Source organism: Cyclopterus lumpus, chromosome 23 (genome assembly GCF_009769545.1).
Source record: "Cyclopterus lumpus isolate fCycLum1 chromosome 23, fCycLum1.pri, whole genome shotgun sequence".
Lineage (NCBI taxonomy): Eukaryota > Metazoa > Chordata > Actinopteri > Perciformes > Cyclopteridae > Cyclopterus > Cyclopterus lumpus.
In genome coordinates, this window is record NC_046988.1 from 7,006,986 (window position 1) to 7,032,614 (window position 25,629).

At 42.7% G+C, this 25,629-nt stretch overlaps 3 protein-coding genes across 3 annotated transcripts; 1 reads left to right on the forward strand and 2 right to left on the reverse strand.

Annotated features, from left to right (window-relative positions):
- The first annotated feature begins 1,445 nt into the window (after nucleotides 1–1,445).
- On the forward strand, nucleotides 1,446–13,678 carry st8sia1 (ST8 alpha-N-acetyl-neuraminide alpha-2,8-sialyltransferase 1). Its single transcript, XM_034526202.1, has 5 exons — nucleotides 1,446–2,283; nucleotides 3,294–3,438; nucleotides 6,395–6,504; nucleotides 8,918–9,010; nucleotides 9,470–13,678. Exons 1-5 carry the CDS (start codon nucleotides 2,105–2,107, stop codon nucleotides 9,948–9,950), a joined length of 1,008 nt encoding a protein of 335 aa, XP_034382093.1. The 5' UTR covers nucleotides 1,446–2,104; the 3' UTR covers nucleotides 9,951–13,678.
- A 2,744-nt stretch (nucleotides 13,679–16,422) lies between these two features.
- On the reverse strand, nucleotides 16,423–18,178 carry LOC117726426. Its single transcript, XM_034526709.1, has 2 exons — nucleotides 16,630–18,178; nucleotides 16,423–16,528 (listed from the first exon to the last, which is right to left on the reverse strand). The coding sequence occupies exon 1, from the start codon at nucleotides 18,043–18,045 to the stop codon at nucleotides 17,059–17,061; it is 987 nt and encodes a 328-aa protein (XP_034382600.1). The 5' UTR covers nucleotides 18,046–18,178; the 3' UTR covers nucleotides 16,423–16,528; nucleotides 16,630–17,058.
- A 20-nt stretch (nucleotides 18,179–18,198) lies between these two features.
- Nucleotides 18,199–19,995, reverse strand: LOC117726425. Its single transcript, XM_034526708.1, has one exon. It carries the CDS (start codon nucleotides 19,809–19,811, stop codon nucleotides 18,330–18,332), a length of 1,482 nt encoding a protein of 493 aa, XP_034382599.1. The 5' UTR covers nucleotides 19,812–19,995; the 3' UTR covers nucleotides 18,199–18,329.
- Nucleotides 19,996–25,629: the final 5,634 nt, after the last annotated feature.

The window sequence follows — 25,629 nt, forward strand, 5'->3', positions numbered from 1 at the left end:
CTGGATTTTAGTAGTCTATTGTACACATGCACACAAATACCCTTGTAGAATGTGTCTAATTGTGTCCCTAACCTAAATCATTAAACTATAGTCAATAAGTGCATTTTTCTATATGTTGCTGTTTATTTATACTATATAACGTGTTCAAATTTGAGATGTATTATATTTTTTACATTGAAGATACCAACTTCTCACATAGAAAGATACTTTCAGCAAAAAATGAGTTCACAGAAAGAATATAAAGTTATTTGAAATGCCTCCTACCCCACGTGTTTTTGTTGCTGTTGTTGTTGTTGTTGTTGTTTTTTATACATAAAGCAACTGCAATTCAGTCCGAGAACCGAGTTGTCCACACGAGGGGAGCAGAGGTTTATTTTACACTTCGCGGTTGTTGGGCTGGAAATTCAGAACAGAAATGAAAATGATTACATATTATGGGGCAGAAAGGAGCACTGCATAGTTTAGTAAAAGATAAATCAGTTTAAAATGTCGTGATTTAAAAAGCCGAGCATAAATTAAGTTCAGGTTGGCGTTGGGGTGTGGCACTGTGACCGTCAGCTGCAGCAGCATCTCAATCAATCACCTTCAAGCCTTTTTCATTCAGTGCAGACAGAAACCAGCAGGGGGCGGCAGCGCGTCCCATCGCTGATCTCTGCGGGAGGCTTTCATTTGCACATTTATTCGCAGCAGCCAGTGTCAAGCTAGCGGCAATAAAGACGGAACAATTGAAGCGAGACTTTCAAAATACTACCCACGCTAACAAGCTGTTTAGTTATTGCAAATTAAATGTAACTGTGTATCTTCAGTGAATGCTCAAATGGAAAATGATCACTGAGGAGTTGTTTGAGAGTTGGAAAAAAATGATTGCACAGAGACGAGGTTGTGCCATATTGACGAGGTTATGCCATATTGTTTGTCTCGAGAGCACAGACATGTAAAATGCCCCCCCCCCCTTTTACCTATTTGAAAAAGGAAATAAAGAAATAGCGAAAATAAAATGAAACAAATAAAAGGACTCAATTAGCATCACGTTGAAAAAAACAAAACATGACCAAGTGGGCCAGTTTGTTAATCTATCCATGCTTTTTGCACAAAAGAGGCACGATGCATATGCAAGCACGTGTGTAAATGTATCCTCTACTTCATCTATTTAAATACATTACAAGTATTTGTAAAAGCTGTAGAATTGTCAGTGTCTTCAGTAAATATCCTGTTACTGATTTTATTTTGTGTATTTTATTACTGTGCTAATCTGGGACCGTGTTGCAGCCCTCTCACATTAAACAAGTTAGCAGGAGACTTCTAGTGTTCGCTTTGGCTCGTCGACTGGAGGAGGACGTCATTTGTTTCTGTTTTGTGTTCTCCGTTTGTGTGCTTTTATTTTGAAGGTCGACTTCGGTTGTAACCCGCGCCATTTCTGGCCAATTTGAAGCGCCTCGAAGAGCACAAGAAGCACTTTGTCTCGGCGCGGGGGGGTGTTGACAGGAACAAGAGGGGGAGGTTTCTGGGGGGGGGGGAGACTGAATTGGACTGGGCCGGGTTCACTCGCACCGCAGACCCTGCAGCAGGACTTTGGACAAGCGCAGGCCCGAGGACAGGACCGGAGGGCACGAGAAAGGGGCTCAACGTGGTGGTGGTCGTGGAGGTGGAGGTGGAGGTGGTGGTGGGGGGGGGACTTTCGGATAGGGGATACAGAGAGGGACACCGGGCGGGGAGGGTGTCCGCATGATTCCTCACAGCCGGGCTGTAATGATGGTGGTGATGCACCGGGACCAGTGCGGCAGATTCCTGCAGATCCCGACACACTGCACCACAGACCCGCAACCGAGTGTGAGCTGCTGCAGGGTTAGACGCTCCTGCTTCTCTCCATCGGAGCCTCACCAACGGAACCCGGTTTTCCAGACCGAAGCGTGACCCGAACAACCGGGTAACCGCCTGCCTCGACAGCCTCCATTCATACTCCACCACCCCGGTCTGCAGAGGGGGTGAGGGGGGGGGACGGGGACGGAGAAACCGCGTCTTCCTGCAACGGTTCCAATTTGCATGCACCGATTGTTTTGATCTGTGCAATAGACAAGAGGAAGGTGTGTGTGGGGGGGAGAAGATGTTGGTGCGATGCTACCGGGGCAAGCTGTCGGTGTGGGCCGCGATGTGCGTGCTGGTGCTTTGCTGGTTTTACATTTTCCCCGTCTACAGACTGCCACGCGATAAAGAAATAGTGGAAGAGGTGCTGAGGCAGGGGGACCTATGGCAGAAGAACCAGACGGGAATCGAGGACTTCAGGTTCGTCCGAGGTCTCACATTTCTGTCCTTTTGGTTTGAAGCAGTGTTTCCCAAATGATGGCCCGGTGCCCCCAACTGTCCTTTATGCGGGCTCCAGTCGGTCCCTGGGTTAAATAACAATACATTTCCCTTTTTTTTGTGGTTTATTTGTTTTTTAACCTTGCATCCACTTTAGAGCACACTAAAGATAAATAATGCAAATATATAATAACAGCAAACACAGGGGTCCTAGGGAATATTTATTACCACGGTGTGTGTGTGTGGCCTGACCTCCTTTGTCTGTATTTGAAGTCCCTGAACATATGGGCATAATGCCAGTAGACAGTCGATATGATGAGACTAATATAAACCACTTTCCATTGGATGTGCAGTCTTTTTATAAAATACCCCAATCTTTCAAAAAGAACAACTGTTATTCTACCAAAAGCATATTTAAAGCTTGCTATCTGTCAAAGCTTTGTTTGATATCCGACAGGAACATTTCAGTAATGCCAAAAGAGATGCAAACATATCATAAACACTATCATTTGGACAGTGGCGCTGATTTGGAACGCAAACCAGATGAACAGTGCGTGTTGGTCACACTGTGGCAAATTGGTTTACGATCATATTCAGTTGAGGATATGAGGACATTCTCCAGGGCAAAGCCAATTAGGATAATAAGAGACAGTGACACCTGCAGAGCGGCGGACGGAGAGGATGTGATTCTCGCTCGGAGCCGTGGTTTTAAAGTCAGAGTTGTAAAGACCTGTTTAGTCAGATAGTGTCCAATGGATTACTATGATTTACAGTCCCAACTATTTAACATATTTCATGAGCCTGTTACTGAATGTTGATATCCTTAAAACTCCTTGTGATCCTTTTGTTCGGCAAATAATAATCAATTATTACCGCCTGTCTTTTACCAGACTACCCAGCTATCTTGATGAATCCAGTTGAGTGAAACTGTCCGGAGATCACCACATGTTACATCCACCAGATGTATAGTTTCCTACATCCTCTCTACACAGGAAGCTGCTGACGGAGTGCTGCGAGCCACGGAAGAGGTTTGCGGTAACCAAGGAGAACTCGCCGATGGGCAAGGTCCTGTGGTACGACGGGGAGTTTTACCACTCGCACGCTGTCAACAATGAGACTTACCCACTCCTTGTGAAGGTATGTTAACAGACACAAATGGTTGGTTTCCCCCTCAGAGAGCCACAAGACGCATTACTCTGAGACGGGCAGATGTGTTCTTGAAAAGGAACTAAGATCCGATTTAAATTCAGTCCGGTCTGATGGAGATTGATCTCTCTTCCACTCAGTGCAATGCAACACTGTTGTGGGGCCTGTGGGTTTTAACGAGGGGGTGTATCAGTTCACAGCAAGAATGAAAGATACTCCATCTTACTCTTTGAATTTGACTTTAATCACCGTGATGTGCTTCACTTTTCTGTTTCTGTAGTGACATGATATGTAACAGCTGGTAAAGTGATTTATGTTTAGGATATGTCCTGTCCTGTTGTTTTTCCACTTCGGTATACTCGTTTCAGTCAAGGGAAAAGACTGGAGGATGTTCTTCAAGCATCTCCTTCCCATGTTGTTTCCCCTTTCCTTTCCATTTAGAGACTTTACTATTGTACATTATGTCTGGGCTATTTTTACATGGCTTTGTGCCCATGTGTGGGCGCGCATGAGGATGAGGGTGTTTGTGCCTGGAAAGAGCAAAAGCAATGAGAACCTCAGGTGTAGGTGCTGTTGCCGTGGTTTTGTATCCAGGGGCAATACATCTCCACGAATAATGATTAGATCCCATTACTGATGCCACAGATTCGCTGTCTAATATCCTGGTTGGTAAATGCAATGAATATGTGACCCTAATTTGCAGCTGTGCATGTTCATTCAGGAGGAATGGGGGAGGTGAGGGCCAGTAAATAAATATAACAAGGAGAACTAATTATTTGTGGACTGCTGACTTGACAAAACAAATCAATCACCTGTTTTTTAGGCATTTTATTGACAAATGTGTAATTGATTATTAGAGAAAATCCATAATATACAATATTTTAAAGGGTTTTGAGATGTTGTATCCACTGTGGTGGTGATATATGATGTTGGCTAATATGTACGTTGTTGTTGAAGCTGGTGGTTATTTTGCTCTGTCTGACATTTCCCAACATTGTGCTTGTGTGAGTCTCCATCTAATGCTTGCACTATCTAAATTTGGTAGAAGAAGGAACGTAATAATAGTGGGATGGACAAAGCACAAGCTCACACACACATTTATTATCTGCTTTCTCAACTACCAGTGCTGTGATTACAGGTTAGAACACAGACAGCCAACCACACCAAGCTGGCAACAGCCACAGCATCTGGGCATCTGCCAGGGGATGTGCCAATTAGGGCTGTGCCAGTTAATTGCTGGTTAGTTCAAACAGGGCATCCATACAGACGGTTAACTGGACTGTACAGTAGATTCCTATGGTTTCTTCTTCGAGCAGCTAAAAAGTTTGACAAATATTCCGAATTCTGTTTCTCAGTTTGACATCACGGTAACATGAATATATATTTTGACTTCTGGCTTGTTGGTCGGACCAACTGAGAATTGTGAAGAGTATTGTTCTTTAATTGTTTAATTTTATGGACAAATGCATTCATGGTAAGCTGAATTGATACATGATAGCCATCAATCAGCCATACATTACAATGAACAATCCAAACCAAAATAGGCCACCATGTGCTACTGTAAGATGTGTCCCCCCCCTCAAAGTTTAGGCCCCACTTGCTGCCCCCCCTCCCCTTGCTAGATGTGCTGTTAGTGGAGCATTGTCCTCTGACTCAACCCTGTTACGGTCTAAAAGAGACCCTGAGGCATGAAGAGATGTGTGTCCCTTTTGTGTGTGTGTGTGTGTGTGTGCGTGTGCGTGTGTGCGTGTATTAAGTGTGTGCACTCCAGGGGTAATAATGAGCACAATTGTTTCCGCCATCTCGCTTAATTCACGCCTCTGACTTAAATGCAGCCAAGGCAAAGAGAAGGGACATTTTAGGCCCTCGCCTTATGAAGCGTGGTATTTCTGTAGCAGCTTTAAACGGTCCTATACAAGGATGTACTCCAAATGATTATAGAGCAGTGATTCCCATCAGAGGGGTTATTCGTGCCCTCATTTTATACTCCCCGGATGTGGACTGGGTGTAAGTCTGCCAATAAATATGAATCCACATATAGAGACAGAAGGTCTAAACGGTTAGCTAGACCTGATGAATAAACATTTCAATTAGCTAAAACTTATGAAAAAACTGTTTAAGTAATTGGCTATTAAGTGTTTAAAAGGGGCTAAATGGATAAACAGTTGAAATGGCTAAAGTTAGCTAACTGACTGTATAAATGGTTGAGACACCCATCGCTGCCACTTGTGGTATCACTTTTCTAGCAATGATAGTCGAATGCTTCATGCTATGAAGGGGTACTCGAGTTAATCTGATTAGAAACCACTTTGGGGACCAGGCAAAAACACGGTGCATAGACAAAAGAAAATACTTTTGCCAGAGCAGAGATTTGGTTAAATCGGAAGGGTAGTAGAAGAGATGATACTTTTTAGAACGTGTGTTTTTGTATTTCTTTTCTATGAGAAACTGGTAATGTGGGAATGTTTAGCTCAAAGTTCACACTTATTAAGTTGTTCTTGGCCGTTTTTCTGCATCCAGTTAATTTACAGGAATGAGAAAAGAGTGGGTGTTTTTATACTTTGCACTACATTCTTTCTCCTTTTTTAAGGATTTGCTTGTTTTTCATGAAATAATTTCCCCACACAATACAGACTTTACTCTTGGACAAAAGCCAGAAACGAATGTGATTCATAAGCTGTATGACCTCGACTTGGTTTTGTCCACTTCCTTACTTCATATTTCCATGCCGGTTTGTCCGTCAGCACATGAGGCTGTGAAGGGAAATTAGCCACGGTCCCGTTCTCTGCTGAGCACCGGGTGACTCATGCACCTGCATCAATTTTAGGGTGCCGTTTAAGAGAAAATTCATATTTGTTTTTCTATAGGTGGCTTTGTGTATTTATGTGCGTGTGTGTGTGTGTGTGTGTGCGCACTAACAGAGTTGCATGTCTCTCCCTCCGAACAGGACAACCCTCTGCAACTGCCGCTGAAGAAGTGTGCAGTGGTGGGCAACGGCGGCATCCTCCGGCGCAGCAAATGTGGACGCAACATTGACCAAGCCGATTTCATCTTTCGGTGAGAATAAAGGGGCTCTGCGGGGGCTGTGAGCGCCCGCGTGTGCATTTCATATGGCCGCTTCACTGCGCCTTCCAACGTGAATCGGCCGTGTCCGAGAGAGCAGCCAAATGCAATCAGTGATAATGAGATCTGGTGTCGACTGCAGCCAAGAGGGAAGACAGAGACAGAAACAATGGGCCACGGGAGGAGAGAAAAGAGGTTGGGTGTGAGTAAGCAAAATAGGAACCGACTGAGAGGAGATGAGGCAGAATAAAACCATATGGTGGGGCAAAATTTGAAGCAAACTCAATGTTCGATTAAAAAAATTAAAATGAGGTGATGGGCAGTTTGGTGAAATTACACATGTTAAATATGACATTAAGGCGCTTCTCTGTTTGAAACACATATTCAAATAGATGCATTTGCATGGGTTTTGTTTGAGGCACCAGCTCTGAGAACGGGGCAACTACTCCAGAGTGTGGAAGCAGAATGAGTTAAAGAGAGAGCTGACATCGCAGACCTTGGGCGTAGGGAAAATTAATGACCCTTGAATTTCAACAAAATGCCCTTTGAGAGCGCCGGGAAAGTGAATTGAAAAGCATTCCACATTTGTCATGGACAAATCACATTGGAGCGAGTAGAACAAAACAGTCATACAAATACAGTTTTATTCAGATTATAGTCAAAGAAATCATCTTTCTTCAACAACTTTGTATGATGTTCACGCCGCATGACCTTCAATGCGTGTTGATTGACTTCTTAATATGTGCATTATTTATTTTTGGACTTCTCCCTGAACCTTCAGCATGGTTTTGTTTTTTGACAACAAAAGTATATATTTTTTTTTTCATACAAGATGTCCGAAACTAAAGGTAGTGTTTCTTTGCAAGTCTACAATGAGCTAAAAAGTAAGAAAAAACTGAATAATATGGAGCCCCAGATGGCTGGAAGGTCTGTTCCGGCATGCCTAACCATTTACATCACAGCAGTCTCAGCCACAAGACACAACATGCAAAAATATTCATTTTATGTAATATTAAAACAAACTGACATTACGATGAGTCGTTGGACCGCAGAAATCTATCGAAACTCCTTGAGCCAGATCATCGTTCAGCCAATAATAGACTAAGGCACATGACAACCTCATCTGGCAGACAGTTACTTTGTCACTTTGTTAAACAGTCTGTTTTGAGACTGTAATACAAAACAATGAAATGTTACTCAAAAAAGTACACCGTTGCTTGTGAATTAAATAGTTTCTTTATCGAACCAGTTGGTTTATTCTCAGTTAAAAGGAGGGATGCACTCGAATGCAATGCTGCACGAGGAAGCTTGTTGAAGCTTGTTGCAATCCAGAGTATCTGCAAATCAAAGCCTTGTCTGTGCTCTTCTCACCATTGAGTGCCTTTTTGTTTGTGCACACATTGAACCCATTGAAGGCAACTATGTAAAGGCTTGAACAGGCTCACAGTTTGGTCCACTGCTGTTACAAAACACTCCTGACACAGTAACTAAAAGGCTTAGAAGAAGTCGATAAATGTGAATTTAACGTGGAAAAAAAGACCCATGGTCAACATATTGCACTCTCCACCTTAAGACCCTCTGCACCAATACGCAATGGTCAGCACATCAGAGGAGCTGGTGTGATTGTCCAAGATTGCTATCATTATATCATTTGCAATCCAAATGACAATGTAATGGCAGATTCTCCCTTTACCAGGTGTCCAAGCATATCTGCCCTTCTGTGGCACAAAGTATGATTTTTAAGTGTGTCCTGCAACTTCATTTGCAAAATTAGCTGCTTAAAACTGCCTGGCTGTCTGGAGAAAAGAAGGGGGAAAAAAGCGTATTTTCAATAAATGCAATGAGTACCAACCCGTCTGGTAACACAGAATTATATTTAGCATTTTACTTTTTCACATTACTGTACATTCTGCCTGGTAGAGATCCAAACACGTCTTGTCATCATTGATACAGATAGAGTAATCTGTCAGCATTAGGGAGTGACCCAACTGCTGGCAGAACGGTTACTGAGATAAGTGAACCTAAACTTTGAGCCGCAGCGTTAATGCATCGTTTACTTACATTTTCTGTGTGTGTGTGTGTGTGTGTGTGTGTGTGTGTGTGTGTGTGTGTGTGTGTGTGTGTGTGTGTGTGTGTGTGTGTGTGTGTGTGTGTGTGTGTGTGTGTGTGTGTGTGTGTGTGTGTGTGTGTGTGTGTGTGTGTGTGTGTGTGTGTGTGTGTGTGTGTGTGTGTGTGTGTGTGTGTGTGTGTGTGTGTGTGTGTGTGTGTGTGTGTGTGTGTGTGTGTGTGTGTGTGTGTGTGTGTGTGTGTGTGTGTGTGTGTGTGTGTGTGTGTGTGTGTGTGTGTGTGTGTGTGTGTGTGTGTGTGTGTGTGATGTTCAATACACATGTATGTTTTGTTCATTTAGGTGCAACCTTCCACCACTGTCTAAGGAATATGTGGAGGACGTGGGAATCAGAACTCACCTGGTTACAGCCAACCCCAGCATCATTGAGAAAAGGTGATCAGTCAGAATCAATAAAACATGCATCACTTGTAAAGAGATATTGATCACCTTCAGAAGAGAAGACATGTTAGCACAGCGTAGGTTTGAGCGTCCGATCACACATACAGGAGCTAAAGGGTTATGTTGTGGCATCAGTTAGGAGATGTACAGCGAGGCATCCATTTTGAAAGCGACAATAATTCAAACTTCATACGGCACTTAAGAAACAGCGTTTACAAATGGAAATTGAAATGTGCATTATCCATGGCGATGTAAAAGTAACACAAGGAAATATAAAAACACACACATGAATAGGATTAAAAGAGTGAAAGTAAGAATCCCCCCACTGACAGTTCATTTTAAACTGTAAAACATTTGTTTTAGAAAATCATTTAATGTTGAACAACATTTAATGTTGAAAATCGTGTGCGTGTGGCTCCACATTTAGAATAACTCCGTCACCCTTTTGCTCAGATTCCAGAACCTCCTGTGGTCGAGAAAGGTTTTTGTGGACAGTATGAAGGTCTACGGCTCCAGCTACATCTACATGCCGGCGTTCTCCATGAAGACCGGCACCGACCCGTCTCTGCGGGCGTATTACGCCCTGGCGGACACCTCTTCCAACCTCACCATGCTCTTTGCCAACCCCGAATTCCTGCGCACGGTGGGAAAGTTCTGGAAAGCCCGCAGCGTGCACGCCAAGCGCCTCTCCACGGGACTCTTCCTGGTCAGCCTGGCCTTGGGGCTGTGCGAGGAGGTGACGGCCTACGGCTTCTGGCCGTTTTCCGTCGGCCTGGACGAGCAGCCGGTCAGCCACCATTACTACGACAACATCCTGCCCTATAAGTGGTTCCACGCCATGCCGGAGGAGTTTGTCCAGCTTTGGCACCTGCACAAAAGCGGCACGTTGCGCATGAGACTGGGACTCTGCCCCCGTCAAGAAGGAGGGAGTTAGAGCTTCCGGGGCGAGTGAAGCCAGAGCGGCCGGTTGGAGTAAAGTGGGTGAAGACATTTGAATTGTGAAGCGGCAGGAAGTGGGTCGTCACAGGGGCGCATATTTGCCTTGAGGAACCTCGACACTGCATCTGTGTCCATACTCACTCCTGCTGTCCCGCCAGCTAATCCCTTATTACCATGAGAATGTCCTCCACCCAGACCAGCAGCATCAGGGAGAGGACACACACACACACATGCAGCCAAAGACACACACATTCTTGCCATGTCTCTTCTCCTCGTTCGTGAAATTGTGGGCGTGTATGTGCACGCGTGTGTTTTGTTTGTGGTTGGCCTCAGCTGGGACTGAAAATGTGAGGTTGGTTGGGTGGGGGATGTATTTTATTTAAATTTAGTTTCTGTATCTGACTGACATATGAGGCAGCTGGACCAAACCCCCCTCGGGGTCTTGTCAAACAGAGACAGAAGGAGTGGAGGACCACGGGCAATAATGAAAGGCACTGAAAGACTGTCGAAATACGAGGAACAAGGGAGAGATAATGGCGTCCTGGTACCTAGTAGCTTGAATAGGACCAAAATTTAATGGAGGAAAAGAAAAAAGACTGGCAGGGGGGGGAGAGGAGTGAAAGCAGGCTGGTATGTGTATGAATGGATTATTCTCTCCGCTTTTCTTCAACCGAGCGTTTGCTTGGCATTCTCTGGTTCCAAATAGAGCTTTACTTCAAAGCAGGAGTCATTAGAAATGGAGTCTTAAGTCCTTGAATGTTTACCCAAGTTGCATATGAACTTGTCACTGAAAAGGGGAAAGGAGTCCATTCTGGTGTCCACATATTGTTTGGGTTTGCCAAATGGGATTTTCAGGATTAATGTGAATTTCTTTTTTCTTCTTTTTTTAAGGTGCATCAATGGCTACGAAGAGAAGGTATAATGTCTTTTCAATATATGTAATCAGAAATTAATTTATTTTGCAAACAAACCTCACACAGAGGTACCTCATTTCAAAGTGGAGATCATCATCGGCTGACTATTTGGTACAATTGACTCCTAAGAAGGCTCCTTAGAGGGGACCGCTACCAAGTCATCTCGTGGAATCTGGACTATATGTGCCAAGCCAAGGGAACAGTGGTCTCTTTGATAGCCACGCCAGCACTGTCCTTGTGCTCTAAAAGTCTAGACACTGATATAAAGAGAGGTAGTGGCAGAAAAAAAGACTGGATGTCCCAAAGGGGCATTTTAATGGGTGATTTTTTTATTTTGCAGAAGGGAAAAACGACAACATGCCAACACAACAGACACGGCAGTTGTTTTGTTTTCTACACTCGCAGGCCTTGTAGATGGAAAAGGTCATTTGAAATGGTTTCTTTTCTAAACCTGTTATTTAAGAGTGATAAATGTGAGCGTGCCATATTGTGTACCGCAATCCTTGAAAATACTCCTTGGACTCAAGGTAGAGAACATGTGGATAGTTTAGTGCTTTTATTTTGCTCATTGTTCATTGGTCAGTGTTCATCAGGCTCACCGAAACTCGAGCCAGATGAACACTTTGAACTCCCCCCTCCACCCACGTTTTACTTGTGGTGTTTTATTATTTGCACCGTTTATTATTTTCTCTCCCCAGTATTGCGAATGAGTGAGATGTGACTGAACTTTTGAGAAAGAAAACGTGCATGTGCTTTCGGTACACAGATTTTGTATCTATTTCCATTACGTTCTGATTTCCTGTCCTCATTCCATCCTATCTGAGTGATACAAGAAGCTGAAGTTTCTTATCAGAAGGCAGATCTAATCTGTCATGTAAATATTGGTCTGTTAGTGTATTGGAAAATTGGTTTGAGATCTCCCAAGCTCAACAAGTTCTTTAAAATTATACTTTTTCAAAAGCTACTTGTGAGCCAAATGAACTGCAGTTGTTTCCACCCAGAAAGCATCTTAACATTGTTATGCTGCGCTCTTCCTGCTACAACCTGCACAGCTTGCATCTCTGTGCAACTTGATACTTAAAGCACTAAAGTGACCACCATACATTTTTAAAGGTTTTTCTTATTGATCTACAGTGGAAGAACATGTAAGAGCAATATGATCACCAACGAGGGCAGCATATCATCAGCGCTGTTGTTTTTTACATTTCAATCACAGGTTTTCATAACAATGGTTGAACACGCCAACATGTGCTCTGCCGTTGTGTTTTATCATATATTGTCAGTATCAAATTTCAGAAAATGAATGGAGATTGTGCGACATTTTGGGAAATGCACTTATTAGCTTTCTTCCCAAGAGTTAGATGAGGAGATTGATACACTCCGTCTGAATGGTAAATATGCAGCTTCAGCCAGTTAGCTTAGCATAAGGACTGGGGAACGGTTGGCCTCCAAAGCTCACTAGTTAGCATTTCTCAGTTTAACTTGGAATTTACATTTAAAAGCGAGATGACCGCAGAAATTGACTAAACTATACAAATATTCAAATTATTAAATTATAAATATAGGCCCCACAGGAAGAAATCTGCACTGACTTTATTCGGGGTGTGGAATCTGCCTGCCGAGCTCATGGCCACACTGGAAGCCTTGATGATAAGTAATTAATGATCATTTTGTAAGTAAGATAATACATCATTTCAGAGCATATAAATACAACACTAGCTGTTTCCCCCTGTTTTCTTGGTGTCCCTTCATATTTAGTATAGCACATGTAAAAATCATAATGTAAAACTATTTCTTTAAAGTGTTAGCATGTGGTCAGAGGAGGGAAGGGAAAAAAAGCTGAACATGACTGAAGGAAATGGAGCATGGCGCGTACACAATGGCAGCACTGTCCATTTTCTTGCACACTCTTATGTGGCTACAGTGTGACCAATTTGGTGTCCCATGTTTGATCCCCGTAGCGGCCATGTTATCGGCTACACTGTCCTTAAGCAAGGCATATAAAGATTATATTTCCCCTCGTGATAATGCCTTCTACTGTTCGTGCTGATGTCTTCGTGCAGGTTTAACACAGCAGAGTAGAGATCCGATCATTAGAAGCAAAATCTGTCTGTCATTTCTTCGTGTGTGAGGACATGCTGTGTCACAAATGACAACCTTAATATGAAGCGGGTCAAATAGTAAATGCAAATACATGTTGGTATTTTCTTTGAATCTGATGAAACTACTGAATGTTCAGGCGGAAAAGAAAGAGTTAAAGCTGCGATATGAGGGATTTTAACTGGGATTATATCATCTTTCAAATAATTTCATTTTTTGTTTGTAAAATACAAGACCATTTTGGTGAATATTGGTGCAGTCTACGAGCTGCTTGCTGCCCGTTCCTCTTTAGTCTATTTGGGTGACCTAGTGGATGGAGGGGGAGAGTGACAGCATTACTGTCTCTTTTTAAAAAAAATAATAATAATTTTCTACCACGGTCCTGCCAAAGTCATACATTTTCAAATTCTACACAGCTTTTAAAAAAGATTAAATTAAACAAATAGTCAAACATTTTGATTATATTTTAGGTTACACGATACGATTATTCTCCGATAGATAATTGACACAATTTGGTTTTTTTTTTTATTCAGTAAATTAGGTTAAAACTAATACGAATAATTTGTAAAGACTGTTTGACTCGTTTTGTCTTAATGCCGGTCCAGAGGGCTCAACATTCCTACTTGTTTAAATATTTGATGTTATGCCAAGCTTGTTTTTTTCCAAACCGGTGTAAATGTGCTTTATTTATCTTGACTGGCTGAATTTGTTAAATAAATAAAAAATAAAAAAAACTTCTGTAAGGCATTGCTGTTTGTGCCACCCTGACTGTCACCTCCTCTGCTCATTCATGTCATCTGATATGAACAACCCTGCCTGAGCATGTTATGTTATGTTATGTTTTATATATATATATATATATATATGTTTTATATATATATATATATATATGTTTTTTATATATATGTTTTTTATATATATATATATATATATATATATATATATATATATAATCTCAAACTGGACTAAAAACCAACTGTATGTGTCATCTGGAATAAACTGTGGTGGATAAATAAGTAAGTAATTAAATGAACAATAACCATATAAAAAGACAAAAAAAAACACTGGTATCCAATAAAAAGAAGGAAAATTAAAGAGTGATCTCAGCTGTGTGCTTTCATTTCACGTGATGTTGGAGCGCCACATGGTCACGGTTCTGCTCATTTTGAATGAATTTTGTTTTATAGCCCGATATGAATGTGAAACAGAAGACACATTTACTCTTCTGTTTCACAGCCCTGTCTGTGGCTGGTTTTCTGGGCTATGAATTTTTGAAAAATGGGTCAGCAGAAGCTACCCAGCTGTTTCCCAGGACACAGTTTCCTGCTGCACTGTTTAGCTTCACATGGCTGTTTTATTGATCAAGGCCCTCGATGGTCTATGATGGATGGATCATATTGCGGATGATGGAGATTTAATTAATGAGGCTGCATTACATGTTAAGGGAGAGTTCCACCATTAGATAATGATGGTATGTTAGGGATAGGGATGCTCGCAGCATGGCATGGTATTGGTTGGTCTGTCATATAGTTGGTAGATCCACCAATTTGGTCCAGTCTGAAATATATCAGCAAACTTATTGGATTGGGTCAAATAAACACCCATCTTTTAACCCACGGTGTTGTTAAATTATTTTGAAATTAAGTTAATGTGTTTTCAGCACGTGTTACGTTGTTTACATTTTATTTAGTTTATGTACCACAATGTTTTCCCAAAACCTAACTACGTGGTGCATCCTAGTTTGATGCCAAACTGAGATGATTAACATGGTAATCATAGCCTCTAAAATACCAGCATGTTCATTATTATGTCAGATATTTGACATCGTCAAATAAAACCTTTTAAGAATTGTCAAAATAGGAGCTTCATGCACTTTTTCACAACAACTATGTATCATTTTCTATATAGAAATAGGAGCGTGGCAGTTTGAAAACAACCTCACTTTTTCTCCACTTGCCAAGTTTATGTGTGATGTCTATTTATGGCACCATGGCAACCTATACCCATAGAAAGTAGCAAATGACAACTTGAGGGGGATTAAGAAACTCTCCATCTCTCTCCGCATGCACATCAGCTCTGCTTTATTAAAGCTTATAATAGCAACTCTGGACACGGATAAGGGTTAGTGCCTTTCCATAGCAAACGGTTCAGCTCATGACATCACATGAACCTGAATATAAGCTTGTGTGTGTAGTATAATGTTTACTTTGAATATGCTATAGGATATGGTGGTTGTGTTCAGTTACACTGAAATATGAAATATAAATTAATTGTCAATTTTATTTATTCAATAATGAAAAATAGAAACAAAACCACCTGGGGGGACTTGTTTGGTGACGTTTCCTCACTCCCAGTGTTACCAGTGTTCCCAGCACCAGAGGGGACGACCTTTCTTCTCTTTAATGAGACAATAGTCACATTTGCCAGTTATCCAGCTTTTTGTAGCGTACACTTAAGCCCAGTGTGTCCAAATCTAAGTCTTGATATGACTGTTTCCTCTCTCCTGTTCCGCCCTGCACGTCTCATTTCTTCCTCTTTCATCTGATCTCTGTCCAACTTCTAGGGGGCGCTAGAGAGACAAATATTATAACCAATATCAGATGTCTATTTTCACCAATCCTGTCTAGCATGCAACATTTGGTGAGTTTTGGAGTATGGCAAGTTCCCCAAATATGTGCTCAATTGTGTCCTTAGTATTTCAGTGCTCGGACCCTAATTCTTCCTGAATGCCAGTACAAGGTTTTATTGCAATCCATCCAATGGTTGGTGAGATATTTGAGTCAAGTCACAAGCATAGCCCCACATCTTAAACATTAATTTAAAGTTAAGATACATGAAATGTACTTAGAAGTACACAAATCAAGTACTATTTGATCATTTCCATCATCGCCAAATCAAAACATTAGGTAGCCTCATATGGCCTTTTAGTGCTTGGGTCAGATGTGCTGTGGCGCTATGAAGTATCAGCAACTTGCAGTCTGAAGGACGTCTCTGAAATTGATCAATAGTGTAAAACCATTTTATGGTGGCCATGAATACGCAGTTGGATGGTATTGTGTTTCAGGCACAGACTCCATTTCTGCATCCAAGAGATTGAATAATTTAATTGGCACCTCTCTGTTGGATATTGTTAATGTGTCTTTGCTAACAGGCCATGTACCACATTCCTTCAAAGTAGCTGTAATTAAACCACTTCTTAAGAAGCCCACTCTTGATACAGACCAATCTCTAACCTTCCCTTCCTCTCTGATCTTTGAGAAAGTAGTTGCAAATCAGTTGTGTGACTTTCTACATCAGAATAGTTTATTTGAAGAGTTTCAGTCATTGGTCCGGCCTCCTTCGCGATGCCTCCTGCCTGGTGGGCCGGCGCCCTGCCCCCATGGCCCTGCTGGACATTTCTAGTTGATGGTTTTAATCGATCAGGCCTAAGTAGTCTTCCAAGTTAATACTGTAGCTGACCCCAGCCGGACAATGATGAAGCGTACTGATGTTTCAGAAATCTTTTATTTTTGAACACAAATGTTCCTTTTCCATAAAGATCCAGAAATCACCGTAAGAGCTATGGAACAAATACAACAGAAATTAGCTCTTACCAATGCACAAATTAATTAAAATAAAGTCACTAAACATGTAATTAAAGCCTAAATAAACACAAAGTACCTTGTTCCCGTTCCAGCTAGGAGCTTAGCAGTCCGTAAAGTGGATTGAAGAATAAACAAACATGAACTCCTTCTCCTTCAGTAAACGTAAAACTAACGGACTTTTTGCAATGTCAAGTTGCGACAGGTACATCTATTTCCGGTCTCACCGGAAGAACTTCAAAATAAAAGGACCAAAAAAAAAACATGCAAAGGCACTTACAAATAAATTTGTGCAGGAACTAGTCAACATATTAATGGAACATTTTCAGAGTCATTTACACTCCCACCAATCATGAGTAAATAATGTAACTGTATAGAATTTACATTAAGCACAAATGATTTTTAACTGAATATGACCTTTCATAAGTAAGAAAGTGACGAGCCTTTATAAACCGAGTTCACAAGCCGTTTTGAAAAAGTATTGTGAACCATAGGGGAGTGAGTAAGTTTAATCAGACTCCAGCAGCAAGACCAACTTTTGGACTGGTCGTTCGACCTCAGACATCTTGTGGAGACGCTCTCCCTTTTTTCCAAGCTTCTTGTCGCCGAGGCGAACCTTAACTCTCCTCACTAGTCCGTCTTTGTCAGTTGTGGTTACTGAAACCCTGCCCAATCTCCATTCATGCTTGTGCACGTCTTCTTCTTTCATCATTACAATATCTCCAACTTGCAGATTTCTCCTTGGTGTATGCCAACGCTGTCTGAGAGCAATGTTAGCGAGGTATTCCTTTCGCCATCGACTCCAGAACTGTTCCGCCAGGTACTGAACATGACGCCACCTCTTCTTGCCATACACGTCTTCTCTGACAAACTCACCTGGAGGAGGCAAGGCCTTGACAGATTTCAGAGTGAGAAGATGATTAGGGGTGAGCGGCTCGAGGCTATGAGGATCACTGAGGTTATTAACGGTCAGTGGTCGACTGTTGACAATTGCCATAGCTTCATAGAGAAAAGACCGCAGGGAAGCATCATTTAGCCTACCAGAGGAAAGAGCAAGTGTGGACCTTAGAATGCCTCTCACTGTCCTAATCTGCCTCTCCCAAACCCCTCCAACATGGCTTGAATAGGGTGCATTCATACAGAAGTCACATTGTTTCTCTGCAAGATATGCAGCCAGCCGGTCTGCATTTACTTCCTTTAAGGCTTCTTTGAGTTCATTTTTGGCTCCGAAAAAGTTACTTCCTTGGTCAGATTTGATCTGACGAACAGCACCACGAATAGCAATAAAGCATCGAAGGCCATTGATAAAGGCATCAGTGGACAAGTCATCAAGCATCTCCATATGAATTGCACGGGAGCTAAGACAAGTGAAAAGGAGACCATATCTCTTGTTCTCTTTTCTTCCTTGTCTCGTGAGGAATGGGCCGAAGCAGTCCATTCCACAGAAAGTAAAGGGGGCTGATGGTTCTACACGTTCAGGGGGTAGATCTGCCATCCTTTGCTCTTCCGTTGGTTTCCGGAGCCGTCTACAGATGATGCATTGACGAATGTAGGAAGCTACTGCTCGGTTGATGCCTGGAATCCAGTAGCCGTGGGACCTGATATCGTTAATAGTGAGACCTCTGCCTTGATGTTCATCCTTCGTGGTGATGAGCAATAACCATCTTTGTGATGTGATGATCCTTGGGGATGATTGCAGGGTGCTTGATGAAGTTGGGAAGAGAAGAGTTGCAAAGCCTTCCTCCCACCCTGAGGACGCCATCTTTGTCGAGAAACGTATCAAGTGAGTGTAATGGATTGTGAGATGGTATGGGCTCGTTCTGCTACATTGGTAAGACTGTTTGAGTGGTTTCGCCTAATGCACCTTAGTATGCGTGCCACAGCTCGAGTAGCAAGTGACCAAGATGAGAGCTTAGACAGGCGATCAACAAGGCTTACTTGGTCTGTGGTTCTTGTGCTTAGTGCTAGAGCATTTCTGACCTCTGGATCTCCGATCGTTAACTCTGGAATTTCGTCTGCTGGCAACTTTATTTCCTTGTTCCATAGGAACTTGGGTCCAGTGAGCCATGTGGACGACAGAAGCTCACTGGGAGTCAAGCACCTGGAAGCGTAGTCCGCAGGGTTCTCATTGGTTGGAACGTATCTCCATTGCTGAGGGGACGAGCTAAGGTGAATCTTCTGAATACGATTAGCTACAAAGGCGTGGAATCGTCTTGCTTCATTTTTTATGTATCCTAGAACCACCTTTGAGTCGGTCCAGAAGAATTCCTCAGTGTCAGCATATCCCAGTTCTTCCTTGAGCATTTTGCTTATCTTCACAGAAATAACTGCAGCTGTTAATTCCAGTCTTGGAACAGTTGTGACCTTTGATGGTGAGACACGAGATTTTCCTACAACTAAGGCACAATGAACATCTCTATTTTCGTTCTGAAATCTCAGGTATGAGCACTGACCATAACCCTTTAAGCTAGCGTCCGAGAAATGATGTAACTCTGTCTTCGTGGCCTTTCCAAATCCAGCTGGTGAGTAAGAGCGGGATATGGTGACATTATCTAGTTGAGCTAGATCTCTTCTCCACTGTTCCCATTTCGGGCGGAGCTCATCTGGGAGAAGATCGTCCCAACCTGTGCCTCTCCTACACATCTCCTGAAGAATGCTTTTTGCTTTGAGCAGGACTGGTGCCACAAAGCCAAGAGGATCATACAGGGAGGCCACTGTTGACAGAATGCCGCGGCGCGTTGCAGGCTGATCCTTGACGCTGACATTAAGTTGAAAGTGGTCGGCTTTCACATCCCATTTAATCCCGAGGGCTCTGTCAACTGGTAGTTCATCGAACGCAAGATCCATATTTTCTACATTGGTTGCTCGTTCAGAGGGTGGTATGCTTTCCAGGACCTCTCTGTCGTTTGACACAAACTTGTGTAGTCGTAGACCACCCATAGCACAGAGTTCACAAGCTTCTTTAGCAAGCAGAATAGCATCTTCAGTGCTTTCGACACTTGCGAGCCCATCGTCAACATAGAAATCCCTCATGACAAACCGTGAGCCTTGAGGGTAGAGGTCTGCATTCTCCTTAGCTAGATGCTTCAATCCATAGTTTGCGCATCCGGGGGAGGAGGCAGCACCAAACAGATGCACCTTCATCCGGAACTCGCTGGGTGGTGAGTTCAAGACTCCTTGCTTCCACCAGAGAAAGCGCAGATAGTTGCGATCGACCTCCTTCACATGAAATTGATGGAACATTTTTTCAATGTCACACATAGTGCAACAGGGTGCCGTCGAAAGCGGAGGAGAACTCCACTCAAGTTGTTCAACATGTCTGGCCCAGGGAGGAGGTGGTAGTTCAAGCTGGTTCCTTTGTATCTAGCAAAGCAATCGAACACTACGCAAAGTTTATCGGGCTTTCTGGCATGATAAACACCATGATGGGGAATGTACCATCTCTCACCTTCACTCCCACCATCTACGATCTGCTCTGCATCTCCCTTTTTGATGACATCTTCCATGAACTTGACATAATGCTCCTTATACCTTTCATCCCGTTGCAATTTTCTTTTCAAGTGGTTGAGGCGTATCATGACTGAAGCTTTGTTGTCAGGTAAGATGGGTCTACTTTTGAAGGGTAGAGGCATTTCATAGTGGCCATGTATATTTTTCCGTATGCTCTCATCTAACCTTTTGAGGAAGGTGATGTTGTCTTGTGATACTCTTTTGCTGTCTTCACTGCCATCATTGAAGTCAGATTCTAGAATGCGAATAGCATCTGCAGGCGTTACTAAAGGTAGCTCTTTAGTGGTGATTCTGTGACACAGGTGACTTGTGGGACGCTTGGTGAGAAGCGTCCCACAATAGACCATCCAAAATCTGTCCGTACAGCATAAGGTTCCTCATCTCCTCCTAGGACGACTTGTCTTGGTGCCATTGCTCTGGAACAATTGTAGCCTATCAGAAGTCCTACTTCACAGTCTTTCAGTGGTTGAATTTCGTCAGCTATTTCTCTGAGGTGACTCCATTGTTTAGCCTTCTCACAAGTGGGAATGTGAGCACGGTTTACAGGTATGCAGTCCTTCGTGTAGGTAACTGGAAGATCAACATGAATGGATGAGCTGTATCCTCTTACACGAAGGCCGGAAACACCCTCACTTGGGACAACCGTGTTTTTTCCAGTCATAGTGGTCAACTTTAACTTCACTGGATACTTTTCAGCAACTAGACCGTCACTCACTTCCTGGTCGATGAATGTAGTATCGCTTTGAGTGTCGAGTAGAGCGTAGACAAGCTTCTCAATGGTTGGGTTGTGTTTAGATGACACCCACACAGGCATTACCATTGATGTGTAGGATGAATCTTCGCCTGCTACACTGAGTGACATTCCAGTGGCACCTTGGTATGTCCCTGTTTCTAATGTAGTTATTTCCTTCCCGTAGTTGTAGTCATGGAGAACTGTAGGATGTTTTCCTTTGCAATTGTCACAAAAGTGACGGTGACGACAGTCTTTTGCACTGTGGCCATATTTCAAGCATCCGTAGCAAAGTTTCTTCTCCTTTACGTAGTTACGTCGCTCTACCAACAACATCTCCATGAACTTTGGACATGCATGAAGTTGATGTCTATTATCTTGACAGAAAATACAGGACATCTTAATAGTTCTCTGATCCAAGCCTTGGCTTGTGTTGTCTGTAACTGCGTGAGTAGTGAAAACACTGGCTTTATCTCTTTTAGTATCTCTGAGATTTCTTTTTTCAGTGTCAGAGTCTAATGAATGAAGAGCATAGAAGGATGTAATTGGATTGCAGGCAATCTCGGCTTCAGTTGACACAAAGATTGCAAAATCCTTGAAACTTGGGAATTCTTGTTTCTGGTTTAGACTATGCGTGACTTGTCGGTTCCAGCTTGAAGCCGCCCAGTCTGGTAGTTTATGGATGAGCTTCTGGTTTTCCTCACAGTCGTTTAATATGTCGAGACCCTTGACATGAGGCATGGCATCTTGACAGGCACTCAGAAAATCTGAGAAGCTTCTGAGTCCTTGAGCATCCTTACTTTGAATCTTTGGCCAATTGGTGAGCTTCTCTCTGAATGCTCTCTGAATAGTGAATGGCTGGCCAAAACGACGATTTAGCTTGTTCCAGGCATCCTGATAGGCTTCATCATCGCTTCGGAAGAAAGTGCCATCTAGCACCTGACGAGCTGGACCACCGACGTATTTCTTCAGATAGTAGAGTTTTTCAGCTGGAGTGATTGCCCTTCGGTCGATGAGTGAAGTGAATGCTGCTTTCCATTCAATTAACTGTATTGCATCACCGCTGAAGATGGATGGCTCTGGAAGCGGGAGCCTATTCAAGGCTATGCTGTCTTGAAAGACCTGAGCGAGAGAGGAAATGTCTGATTGAAAGGGTGTTGCAGCATGTGATAAAGGGATTGTGGTCACAGGCTCATTCCTTGCGTCCTTATTCCTTTCGTTGTTAATGCAGCCAGTGACTTCACGTTCCGTCTCCTTATCGTACACCTTAAGTTTAGCTTGTGCTGCCCGCACTTCCTTCTCTGCCTGCAGTCGCTCCAACTCACGCCTTTGTGCCTCTAGAGCTTTCCGTTGCTGTTCCTCTAATTCTCGGATCACTTCCCTTTGTCTTTCTTCTGCTAACATCATCTCATAATTTGCTTCCTTCACTGCAAGCTCAGCAGCTGCATCTGCACACTTAACTGCTATGGAGGAAGTCACGGATTGGTGTTCAGATGGGGTGTTACTTATAAAGGAAGCAGCGGATCCGTAGACAGACTTTGCACATTCACGGTGGAGCAGTTCATGAAGGCGTCTTCTTTCCTGGTCCTCTATAAACTCACCGTCTTCGTCTATTGTTCTACTATAGGCAATATTGACAATTTCCGTGGTAACAGATTCACAAGTATCAACTCGTCTTCTCACATCAGTAGGAGGTGTGGCAAGATCTCGAATCTCATAATACATGTTCATGATGTCATCCTTACATTTCTTCAGCTCTTCGATGAGAGGCCAAAGCTCACTCTCTGGCATGTACGTTTTCATCTGATCTCTTGCTTTGCGTACATTGAGCTTCCATCTCTCATACATGAAGAGCAGCCTTTTTTCCCTTTTCTTGGCTTCTTCACCTTGTAAAGAACGCATCTTCTCTGTAGGGTTCCGTGCGCGTTCAGAGCGCCGGAGAACTTCAGGTTGGTCGTAATTTTCTCGCAGATTATCTTGAAAGTCGATCAAACTTCTCTGTTCTCTTGCTTCAATTAAGTCCTTAAGACAGGGTCTCTCAGATACATCTGTCAGTGAGTGAAGCTCACTCTGCAAATCTTGAACTGTGTTTTGGGAACTAACCATCTGCTCCTCAGCCTCCGTGAAGCTACCGGACTCTGACATCATAAACTATATTTCTTAAATTATTTAGTCAATGGAAACCTTTTAGCAGTTATCAAACCTTTGCAAGAAGCAGCATACACATATATCAACAATAGAAAGTAACACAGTTGTTTATATACAGACACTCAAATTACTGTAAGTATTCAGGTAAGTGCCGCGTTAACACAAGTCAGTGACTTGAAATTCTAAATAGAAAATGTCCGTAAATGTCCTTTGAATGCCAAAAGCAGTTTCTTTCATTTGCTGTAGATGAGCAGGTCAGTATGAAAGAGTCTAAAGGGAGTTAATTAATGTGAAGCTCACCTTATTTCCACCACTGTATGGTGATAAATAAGGGGGGGGGGGGGGGGGGGGCCGTTTTTGTGACCGTACTTGACCATCGCACCGAGTCCATGAGACCACTACCAGAATTGCTGAGTTGGATTACGTGCTGACACGCTGGGACATGTAGCGTAGCATAGCAGCAGCAGCCGTGGTGAGGACCCTCCGTCACAGCCCGTAATGGCGGCAGCAAGTCGTCAGGTCGGTGAGGGTCAAGCTCTTACTGTAGCTGACCCCAGCCGGACAATGATGAAGCGTACTGATGTTTCAGAAATCTTTTATTTTTGAACACAAATGTTCCTTTTCCATAAAGATCCAGAAATCACCGTAAGAGCTATGGAACAAATACAACAGAAATTAGCTCTTACCAATGCACAAATTAATTAAAATAAAGTCACTAAACATGTAATTAAAGCCTAAATAAACACAAAGTACCTTGTTCCCGTTCCAGCTAGGAGCTTAGCAGTCCGTAAGTGGATTGAAGAATAAACAAACATGAACTCCTTCTCCTTCAGTAAACGTAAAACTAACGGACTTTTTGCAATGTCAAGTTGCGACAGGTACATCTATTTCCGGTCTCACCGGAAGAACTTCAAAATAAAAGGACCAAAAAAAAACATGCAAAGGCACTTACAAATAAATTTGTGCAGGAACTAGTCAACATATTAATGGAACATTTTCAGTCATTTACAAATACATTTAGATGAACTACTGTCTACATCCATTCTTTATTTATACTGTATTCATGCACACCATTCATCCCTAAAAAATCTAACAACCAAACTAGCTTTGTCAAGATCTGCAGAAGTTTTTTTTGTGCCTTAAAAACATGTAGATTTCTCAAACACCATGCCGTGAAAAACATAAACATTTTGATCCTTGCTGTAGATTTATATGCATGATCTTTGAGCCTGCCAGCAAACAAGCATATACACTTCATGTGTTATCATGTGGAATGATAATGTGCAATGATGAGCGGTGCGACAAATGCTCCTGCAAAGGGGCGTTATGGTAATTCAACGATCACTCAACACACTTGGGAAATATAATGTCACAGTGCATTTACATTACATGTCATTTAGCTGACGCTTTTATCCAAAGCGACTTACAATAAGAGCATTAAACCATGAGTCCAAACTCAGAACAACAAGAATCAAGCAAGTACAATTTCTTCAATAACGTTAAACTACAGAATACTATCCGTAAGTGCCATTTAAGTGCTACTAAAGTGCTACTAAAGTGCTAAACAACAAAGTGCTATCGGTAAGGGACATTTAAGTGCTACTAGAGTGCTACTACGACTCTACCTTCCCTATTCAAGGTATAGTCGAAAATATTATATTAACATGTTTCTAGAATGCACATCTAGCTGTTGTTTGAAAATGCACCTGTTTGTGTTACTCTCCCTGTTATACAGCCGGTCACGGCCAAGGGTCATTGAAAAGGAATCAAATAAACGGTTTCCTTTAAATTACTTTTCTGTCCTTCCATTCATGCACCCTCAACTATATAAAATGTTCTCCGTTGATATGGGGCAGTACTCTCACCCTTTGTATATGCACACACATGTACCCTCACTGTCACACCCATGGCCTTGCCTGGGCTTTCTGGCGTACATGCACTGAGGAGGTAGAGGAGGGGACACAAACCCAAGGAAAGGCCGTTGGGACGTAACTATGTTTCCCCACCGGTGCCCAATGTCAGCTCTCATTACATCCAGCAGCAGAACCCACTGGGCCAATTAGAGTATGGGGCTGCACTCCTAAAGCTATGGGATTTGCTGTCTCTAGTAACCCCCTTCTTAGTGTTGAAATGATGGAGGAATAATAAGGGAGACTAGTGGGAGGTCGGGAGTGCACAGGAATGTTTCAATTAGTGAATGGAGGGAGTTGAAAAAAATGCTCCACGGTTACCATCTTCACTGGACTTGTATTCTTACTTTCTTGACAAAAGCGGGCTGAGTGTGAGAATCACTCGTGACTTGTTCATGAAATCCAAGGGCGAGAGGTGAGAGAGTAAAAGACCTTTTAAAGAGCTTTCGGGTTGTTATTCAAATGTCATAAGGCCTGCCTGTTTTGTTTTACAAATACTGAAAACAAATGCAAATAGATTAGTTTCATGCTGGGCTCACACAGTTGCGAGGCAAACACTGAGACTCACTTCAGTATCCTTGTCTTTCCTCAGTGTTTGTTTAATGTGGGTCGCAGGCTCATGTCTTCTGTGTCTCCATATGACAAACAAGGGCTGACAAATCAAGCTCTCGCCCTGATTTTATGCCATTTTCCCCTCCATCCAATCCATAATGTATCACATAGCCAAAAGCAGAAAGCCCCTGGGATGATTTCCAAAGAATGAGGGGTAATTCGGAGCTGG

Excerpts from the sequence above, each read along its gene's own strand:
- st8sia1 (XM_034526202.1), top strand. The coding sequence starts at position 2,105 with ATGTTGGTGCGATGCTACCGGGGCAAGCTGTCGGTGTGGGCCGCGATG. Across the intron at positions 6,505-8,917 it reads CAAGCCGATTTCATCTTTCG|GTGCAACCTTCCACCACTGT; the intron begins GTGAGAATAAAG and ends TTGTTCATTTAG. Across the intron at positions 9,011-9,469 it reads CCCAGCATCATTGAGAAAAG|ATTCCAGAACCTCCTGTGGT; the intron begins GTGATCAGTCAG and ends CCTTTTGCTCAG.
- LOC117726425 (XM_034526708.1), bottom strand. The coding sequence starts at position 19,811 with ATGTGTGACATTGAAAAAATGTTCCATCAATTTCATGTGAAGGAGGTC.
- LOC117726426 (XM_034526709.1), bottom strand. The coding sequence starts at position 18,045 with ATGGCAGATCTACCCCCTGAACGTGTAGAACCATCAGCCCCCTTTACT.